At 39.5% G+C, this 10,110-nt stretch overlaps 1 protein-coding gene across 1 annotated transcript in view; it reads left to right on the forward strand.

Annotated features, from left to right (window-relative positions):
• Positions 1 to 5,419: 5,419 nt before the first annotated feature.
• LOC107676491 (single-minded homolog 2-like) overlaps positions 5,420 to 10,110 on the forward strand; it is a 12,723-nt gene continuing 8,032 nt past the window's right edge. The window contains exons 1-4 of the mRNA XM_016471048.1: positions 5,420 to 5,594; positions 7,349 to 7,431; positions 7,564 to 7,653; positions 9,933 to 10,041. Of these exons, the coding sequence (XP_016326534.1) occupies positions 5,420 to 5,594; positions 7,349 to 7,431; positions 7,564 to 7,653; positions 9,933 to 10,041 (457 nt within the window). The remainder of the gene's footprint in view (positions 5,595 to 7,348; positions 7,432 to 7,563; positions 7,654 to 9,932; positions 10,042 to 10,110) is intronic.

A 10,110-nucleotide genomic window follows, 5' to 3' on the forward strand; every position in this document is an offset into this window, starting at 1 on the left:
TCTCTCTCTCACACACACTCTCTCTCTCTCACACACACTCTCTCTCTCTCACACACACTCTCTCTCTCACTCACACTCTCACTCACAGACACACACACTCTCTCACTCACACTCTCTCACACACACACTCTCTACACACACACACTCTCTCACTCACACACACACTCTCTCTCTCTCACACACACACACACTCTCTCGCTCACTCACACACACACACACACACACACACACACACTCTCTCTCGCTCTCTCTCTCACACACACACACACACGTGTGACGCAGGTGGTGCGACTGACAGGCCTCTACAGTGCTGATTTTCTCCTGTAATAAATGACTCGACTAATGACACAGAACAGAGGAAAACTCTCCAGAGACGCTGCTAACCGCTCACACACAGCAGCTTCATTCAACAGCACAACATCAGCCGTTTAAACATTTTAGCCGGTTTATATGGACGATTGTGTGTCTAATAGGCCAGTGATTAAGCGCTCAGGCGGCCAAAATCATTAGCAACCCAAACCTCTGCGCGCTCCGAGCACTCAAACACTCTCAGATACACATCAGTCAGTTACTGCAGTCATATTATAAAAGTCGGTTACTGTTTCTAAATTATAAACACTAGAGGGCAGAATTGTTCAAAACTAAACATTTGTGACTTTACTGCCTAATAAACGCAGATTTATTAGAAGAGGCTCAACTAAAACATAAATGCTCCATAATACCAGTTTACATGCGTAAAATAGATAAAAGTTTGTTTCATAAGAATAAATATTAGAATATAATATTTTGAACCTTCAGCATAAAAGCAGCCTGTATCCTTTATAGGCTAAATAAGTGAATAATGACAATATTTCACACACACACACAGGCTTTTCACATGACAACGTGACAGTGACAAATGCCAAATGCAGAAGAAAATGTATAGTATGAATGAATGTCTCTTTCAGAATTTCTCCAGAGACACTTGCCCTCTTTAAATTAAAAAATAAAATCAGAAATATATTTTGCACATAAATCTATTAAACAGCCATGAATAACCCACCAGCAACACTGGATGCCAATAGCTGATGTTATTTCAAAGCCGACTGTTTCGGTCGGTCTTTATGTCTGGGCAGAAGACAAGAGGAAATGAAAGCAGATTTCCATCTGGTTTTAAGATCATAGATGTCAAAGTCAGAAAAGTTTTTTGTATTTTGGGTAATGAACCTCAAGTCCATATTTTAGAACTTCATTTGGTCTAAACTCACAACAACACCTGTCCACAGACTGCTTTTACAGTGATATATGCATGAATTGCATGTTTTCACACAATAAAGGTCATGAAGTCTTTTGAAAAACTGGTGCTGGCCCACCTGAAGGACATCACTGCACCCTTGCTGGATCTTCTTCAGTTTGCCTACAGAGCAAACAGGTCTGTGGACGATGCAGTAAACATGGGACTGCATTATGTTCTGCAACATCTAGACAGACCAGGGACTTATGTGAGGATCCTGTTCGTGGACTTCAGCTCGGCCTTTAACACCATCATCCCAAACCTCCTCCTGCCCAAACTAACTCAGCTCTCCGTGCCCATCTCCGTCTGTCAGGGAAAATACACATCCAGCACCTGTATAATCAGCACTGGAGCTCCTCAGGGTTGTGTTCTCTCTCCACTGCTCTTCTCCCTCTACACCAACGACTGCACGTCTAAAGACCCCTCTGTCAAGCTCCTGAAGTTTGCAGACGACACCACACTCATCGGCCTCATTCAGGATTATTCCTTATTTACTTGTTTTATTTTTTATTTTTTATTATCTGTGTTTTTTTGTTCTGTCACTGTCATTCTGTTACACTGTGGAAGCTTCTGTCACGAAAACAAATTCCTCGTATGTGTAAACATACCTGGCAATAAAGCTCATTCTGATTCTGATTCTGATAAAAACATTGATACTTGTTGTTTTTTACACGTCCAACAACACTAATTACTCTGCAATGTTTTGTCACAGACTTGATACACAATCAATAACATTCAGAGTAGGGATGCACTGATACCATGTTTTCAGAACCGATCCAATCCGATACCAAAAAATTCTGAGCATCGGCCGATACCATACCAGCACAGTTTTTTTAAATCAATGTAGAATTTCTATAGCTCTGTGTGTTGACCTGATCATCACTGTTTTGTGTGTTAAACACAGCCTACTAAATATAGACAACTTCAAGAAAAATAAATGAAAAATATATAATATAGGCTATAGGCTAGCGGATAATTCAGCAGCAAAAGTTACTCGAGAAAAATCATGAGTGCACAATAATTTTATAAAATCTAAACATTTAGTGAAAAACATTATTCAGTGGGGAACAAATAAAAGTGAATAAGTGTAGGACTAAATCTGGTAAAATGCTACACATTGTTCTTTGTTTTGTTGTAAAATACATGTATATTTATATTTACTTGTATATTTAAATATAAATATATTTATATATAAATATATAGCTACTATAAAATAAAAAAAAGACAACAATAACAGTAGAATAGTAAACGCACAATATGGGATTTGGATCGGTCTGGTCTGACCGATATCTGGTGTCGGAGCCGATACCAAGAGTGAGTATCGGATCGGCTCATCCCTAATTCAGAGTCTGTGCGTCTGGATATGATTTTACAGACGGACTGATATCTGCATCTCCTCGAATGCCCACCAGAGCAAACGCACCGACACAAAACGCTTGATCAGCTCGAGCCGCTCAGTGAGCGCTTTAGTTTTCCCGTCGCCCTCATTATCCGCTCATAAATGCTGTTCTGCAGTATGCGCAACATGCGAACAAGCTTGTATTATTCAAACAGCCGATCCGAGTGCTTTCCTTTCCTTTTGTCAATGATTCCCTGCAATCTGCATGTGTGGACTTTTTTGCAATCTGCACGTTTGACCTGAAAGACTGTGATCACCCCAGCGCAGAGGAAAACCCTCGAGTGCAGGAAAGGCTGGGTTTGTGCGCTGCGAGTCTGGAGAAGAGGTGAACTTGAGCTGGAAGAGCTCGAGCGAGCTGAACGCCTGGAAGAGAGACGATAACGAGCGTGACTTCTGCTAACAGAGGTTAATAAGAGTCCTCTCTCTCTCTCTCTCTCTGCCTTACAGTCCTCACAGACAACGCTTCCTAACAGTTTCTGCATGCTGATCTGAATGAGCACGGCTATTGGTGTGGATTTCTATGCTATACTGAGGCAGGCTGGTTTTGGAAAGCCTGAGAGCGGTGGTCTCCTCCTGCATTTTCCATCCAGAGCCGCCGAGGTTCATCCATCAGCGGTGACAGGGAGAGAGAAAGCGATAGCCCAACATCACAGCCAAACCTCCAACACAAATAAATGCAGTGATTGTGCTCTCGCGCCGTTCATAAAGACGCGCTGCTGTCCGCGGGAAATATCTGCACGCCGTCTCAAATGAGGACATAAAATGTTCAAACTGCACCAGATGTGTTCCAGTCCGACTTCCAGATCACACGAGCAAATGCATTACGGTTTTTATAATCGCTAGGACTTTATCAATACTTTTCTAAACTCTTCACACAGTTCTCCTTACCAACTTTCAGTTTGGCACAGCAGTAAATTTCACATTCAGAATGCATGAACAACACTACAGTCTCACATCAACTCATTCTTCATAACACTAGCAAACAAACACTTTATCACTCATAAAACACTGACCTGAAACACTAACAACAGGGACATTACACGACGTTTTCTTATATAAAATTTCTTTACACACAAAAATAACACTCTCTACTGTTCAGATTCAGTAGATGTTTCACACTTCATAATCACAGCACAACATTATTCCTGAGGTTTACCTTTTTGTATTTATGGGAATGAAATTGAAAGACTCACACTTGTGTAGTTGTTCCACTAGTTTATTTTGATAGTGTTTCATGTTTTTGGAATATATTTCAATATGGTATTACTGTAGAAATGTGTTCAGTTTTGCATTATGCTATGTTTTGAATAAGTTGATCGGTGTTGCAAACGTGTAGATTGGCAGGTTCATTGAGTTTGGCTGGCAGCTGTGTCTGAGTGAGAGAATAATTCATGTCATTTGAAAGATGCTTTCATTTAATGCTTTTGGCACCAAATCAATGATAAATGATCTACAGTTTAGTCACAAAATGCTGTTGTGCTTCACAAGTGAAGAGTTTTAAAAAAGTGACCTAACTAGTGAGAAATGGGTTGTAGCGGCTGTAAAAAACTGTAAATGAGACGCAATATCTGAACAAACGTGGTGGTCAAAATGGATATCTAGAGCAGATGCATAATGTTCAATGCACCGATGTCCGATATCAATTGATTTGCTATTGATAACTCGTTGCGGGATTATTCCAAATATTCGTCATATTTTCTCACTTACATAAACACAAAGATTATGGACTCCAAAACAAATGTGCACAAACTTAGCACCCGTACATTCTATGTAATGGTTTGTGATACCCAAATTATTTTGTAATTCTTTTCCAATATTCCAACCATACTCACAATCGTTACATGTTTATGGTTTTGCCTTAAGTAACCTCAACTTATTCAAACTGGCTTTAAATATCGGTGTTTTACAGGATCTGTCCGGACCAAAGGAACAAACACAACTGCAAGCTGCATCGTTAAAAGTCAATAAACCTTAATATAGAAAACTAATTTGGTAAGACAGCCAATAATTCAAACTAAATGTTGCTGTTTATACCTTTGACATCATCATCACCATCACCACAAGAGAGTGTGACGTAAGAGAGTCATTCTGAACCGCCCTCTCTCTCTCTCTCTCTCTCTCACACACACACACACACACACACACACACACACACACACACTCTCTCCCTCTCTCTCTCTCATTGGCGATCACAGCGCCTGAATAATTGAATGGCTGGACGGATTTCTGCGGACTCTGAGAGGAATATTCAAAGGACTAAAAAGGAAAATGAAAGATTTTAACATGGAAATGAACACGGACTGGAGAACATAGACACAATGAGCAGAGTACTATTTTTATTTGTATGCTAATCGTCATGGATTTATTAGAAGTTAGTCTTATTTGTATCACTTTTAAACCATTCAAATCCAAACGCGCACTGTGATGCTCGATGAAATGGAGTTCAGTTGCCTTTCTAAAGTGTATAAAAAGTTATCAGAATCGAAATCTAATGCGATTGAAGGACTCTTCTGGAAAGACCGTCGGGTTTAGAGGAGATTTACAGTCGCTCCGTCGTTTCTATTCATGTATTTTAATTCACAATAAAGAGCAGGACTATCAGGAAGGTTAGTAGCATATCATTCACTGCAACAGAAACGGAAAATAGCCAGGAAAACAATTAATAATAAAGCCTGTAAGGTGTCGGAGTGACCATGATTATAGTGTCCGGTTCTGCTCGAGACTAAGCGCTTCTGCATGAGTCCGAAATGAAGGAAAAGTCCAAGAATGCTGCGAAGACACGAAGAGAAAAAGAAAATGGAGAATTTTATGAACTGGCCAAACTGCTGCCGCTGCCCTCGGCCATCACATCTCAGCTGGACAAAGCGTCCATCATCAGACTGACCAGCAGCTACCTGAAGATGCGAGCCGTGTTTCCAGACGGTAACTCACGATCCGCTATTTATGCAGCTTCACTTGTCACGTTGCTTTGCAGTTAATTAGATCGTCTCACAATGCCTTTTCGTTTTATCTTCTTATTTTTATTTTTTGATGTTTTAATAATTAATAAAAAAAAAATAATAATTTTCAAGGGCGGCGGTGTTTATGTAATTGAATGAATGTTTACGCATTTGAAAAAACAAACAAACAAAAAAATATAGGCTATATACAGTATAATTGGTTAAGTTAATTAGGCTAGTTTAAGCGCTAAAAAGAACGATAATTCGTTTTGATCAGATGCGCTCTGCGTGATTAAATGAAACCGATTACGATTCGGGGGAAATCGTGTGAACATACAACGATAAAGCAGTGAATGGCTTTAGGTCTACAATATAATTCATAGCATTTTTTCAGTTTCCTGAAAATAATTATTGCCTGTGTTATTTTCCTCTTATGTTTGTAATTGAACGTTTACATTAAAATAATCGCAGATTCAATCTTTCTGTTTCCGTCGCTGTCAAAGATTTTCGCTTGGATTATTTATAATGTGTCATAACAGATCTCAAAATATGCTCACAACTGGAAGAAATCAAAAGAATCTATTGCATCAGATTACATTGATGATATAAAGTCTATAAATTTAGCACGAATAAATGTTTCTTCTTTGCCTATAAATTATGCAAAATTCAAATTAAATTAATTATTTTAATTTCCGTTTTCGGCTACATGGAAGGATTAGTTTCAGATTAACAATATTAAATTAAGCTATATACTGTGCTGTTGTAAAGAGTCAATTATTACACATAATTTAGAGACAGTTTGTCTCTGATATACTTGGTAATATAATATGTGACCCTGGAGCACAAAACCATAAGGGTCAAATTTTTGAAACTGAGATTTATGCATCATCTGAAGGCTAAACAAATAAGCTTTCCATTGATGTATGGTTTGTTAGGATCGGACAATATTTGACTGAGATGCAACTATTTGAAAATCTGGAATCTGAGGGAGCAAAAAAATATAAATATTGAGAAAATCATCTTTAAAGTTGTTCAAATGAAGTTCTTAGCAATGCATATTACTAATCAAAAATTAAGTTTTGATATATTTACGGTAGGAAACTTACAAAATATCTTCATAGAACACGATCTTTACTTAATATCCTAATGATTTTTGGCATAAAAGAAAAATGTATAATTTTGACCCATACAATGTATTGTTGGCTATTGCTACAAATATACCCCAGCGACTTAAGACTGCTTTTGTGCTGCAGGGGACACATATATCATACGTAATAAAACATGGTTGTTTGCCAATCATACATTTTAGTATAGGATTTAGTTTTGCCTTTAAAAAGTATTTCTGGCAAATAAATATTCTGTAGCTAAGTGACATTTTATCAATATGGCATAAAATCTGTCTACATGTTGGGATGGGCGTTTTAATTGACTGTCTAATCACTTAAAAGTATTTAATTTTATCTAATTATGATAAATACGCTACGGCTTCAGGATAATATTACGTTACATCTAAATCCCGCCAGGTTGACAGATAAATATATTTGATTAACGTGTGATAAAAATATAAATAACTCCCGTTAAAGTGGCATTTAAATTAGGTTTTAATTCTAAGGCAGTCCGCTTTGCGAATTCTTTGATTCTAAATCATTTCTTCACAACCATGAGTGTTGAACTCTAGCTTCTCTCGCTGTGTATGTGATTTGTGGAGCTCGACTGAATGTGCTGTGTTTGTGTGAGGTCTCGGAGAGGCCTGGGGTCAGGCGGCACGGGTCAGTCCTCTGGACCTCATGGCCAAAGATCTGGGGTCTCACCTGCTGCAGGTGCGAGCCTTTAAGAACTACATGATATCTTGACGCTAATATCTTCAAACGCATCTGATGATTGTGCAAATGAATGATACGATCATGTGTTTAATGCACGTATGTTTTTATGTATTCTGGTTTGTTTTTCAGACGCTGGACGGCTTTGTGTTTGTCGTCGCGTCTGACGGTAAAATCATGTACATTTCGGAAACAGCTTCGGTACACCTGGGTTTGTCACAGGTGAGAGTTTAACACGAAACCAGGGTCAGTTCGGGGCCACAGTGATAACACTTCAACACACACATAACTGAGCCATGAAGGACACTATAACTTTATCTGGGGAATGTGAAGTGAATTCATTCACACTGTTGTTTGCTCAATATCGTCTCTGCTGAGAATTTCAGACTTTGAGATATCCAGATCTGGTCTACTCTTTCTGAAATCTGAAGAAAAACACTGAGATTGTGCTTGTTTAATGTTTAGATTTTGTATCTGAGCATGTAAAGAGACACTTGTGTGCATCACACACACACAACCATTCAAAGAATTTGAATTATAGAATAGTAGAATTTGATTAATATAAATACAATTCAAACTTTTTTTTACAGTTTGAAATCATTTTAGTTTGAGATATTATGCAGTTACTTTAGTTTTAGGATCAGGGTTGTAATTTTTAGATGTGATGGCAATTTTTGCAGAGGTCTAAGAAAGCCCTGTGTTACACAAAAATAAAGCTCATTACTCTCCCTGATGTCCTTCCAAACCTGTTTGAGCTTCTGTCTTCTGTGGAACACAAAAGATACTGTAACCAAACAACTCTGGTGCCCACTGACTTCCACTGTATACAGAAAAATAAACATTAGGTTTGGAATCACATGAGGGTTAGTCGATGAATTTTTGGGTGAATTATGCTTTTATGAAATCCTTCTGTGCTGATTCAGTCCTTTGGTAATATTCGCACAGCTTCATAAAGTGTAGAAACGGCACCACAGTGTGTTTTCAGCATTCAGGCCTCTTGCACTTTACACTTTATACAAACTCAGACACATTCCTCCATCTGCTGAGAGACGAAGGCTTTTCCCTACCGTCCGGACAGAAGAGAGCAAACCGGATCTCACAGCACTCTCGACCCTTCAGAAACACACGCTTCATCTGTCAGTGAACAGAAGAATCAGAGACGCTGCTGGCCTTCAAGAACATCTGACACGGGCAAACGAGACCAAAAGGAAAAGGTGCTGCAGAAAGCATGAGCTGAAACTTCAGCTGAATCTTTCAGAGGACTCTTTTCACATGCAGAAATAAACTATAGCGGAACAAACAACGTCTGTCATGGGAAACTGAATTTTTGCTCTTGCTTTTCCACGACTTCACAAAATAGAGATGGATTACAGCAGAAGAGTCAAAGATATGCTATTTTATGGAAATTAATGGTCAGCATGTAATCCCAGGGACTTGTTGGTTTCAGAGTTGAGGGATTTGATTTGTACTGAAAAACCAAAAAAAAAGAAGAGGAGACAAAGATATCAAACATATTGCAGTTTTTATTATCCGTTTAGTTTACTGATGCAGTCACACATCAAGATAATAAAAACAATGACTGACATTACACATGCGCTTCTTACAGTCAGGAGATATTAGTGCCCAACATTTGTAACTAGTTGAGGAGCATTAAAAGAAGAATATGGTGTAGTTGTTGACAGTGACCTTGATTAAGGCCTGTGTGTAAATCCAGGATGCTCCTCTGTGTTCCTGAAGATCTCCACGGGTGAGTTCAGGGGACAACGCTGTGTTTATTGCCTAGTCAAAGCAGCAGCAGCCGCAAGAGACGACGCAGATGATGCTGTAGTGCGGGAACACCTGTGTGTGCTGACTACTGAGCATTCAAATGAGCTGGTTACTGCTGGACGAGCCCAGAGCCGCCTGACCTCCAGCGAAACGGCGTCGACAGGGATCTCATTATGCTCGGACTCTGACAGGACGGTATTGTGCGCAAGTGTGCAGCAGGACTCCAGATATGAAGCGAAGCACACAGTATGGTCAGTAAAGTGCGCATTCCTTCTTTGAGATGGACGCAGATCAGTTTCAGACAAACAGGAGCTTAGCTTCTCACACACACACACACACACACACACACTCAAACCTGTGAATACACACCCTGTTCACGATAGGCATTTTTGTGAGTTGATGTAATCTTCTTAAATGACACAGATTCTCATCTTAATCTCAGCTGGGGTTTTTTCCCACTTTGCTGCTATTTGACTGATTTCTCTTTATGCCTCCTGACAATTATCTGGCAAAAGGCAAAGCAGCATGACTGAATGATGCTTTAGAATGTGATGTGTGTGTGTTGTAGGTGGAACTGACCGGTAACAACATCTTTGAGTACATTCATCCATCAGACCACGACGAGATGAGCGCCGTGCTGAGCGCACACCAGCCGCTGCACCCACACTTCCTGCAGGGTACACGCAAAGCAAAATGACTGAATGATGATTTAGAATCTGTTGTGTGTGTTGTAGGTGGAACTGACCGGTAACAGCATCTTTGAGTACATTCATCCATCAGACCACGACGAGATGAGCGCCGTGCTGAGCGCACACCAGCCGCTGCACCCACACTTCCTGCAGGGTACACACACACACACACTCACACTCGCTAATACACACTCTCTCTCTCTCACACACACACACACAAACA

This window comes from Sinocyclocheilus anshuiensis, unplaced genomic scaffold, assembly GCF_001515605.1.
Source record: "Sinocyclocheilus anshuiensis isolate Anshui unplaced genomic scaffold, SAMN03320099.WGS_v1.1 scaffold3935, whole genome shotgun sequence".
Classification (NCBI taxonomy): Eukaryota; Metazoa; Chordata; class Actinopteri; order Cypriniformes; family Cyprinidae; genus Sinocyclocheilus; species Sinocyclocheilus anshuiensis.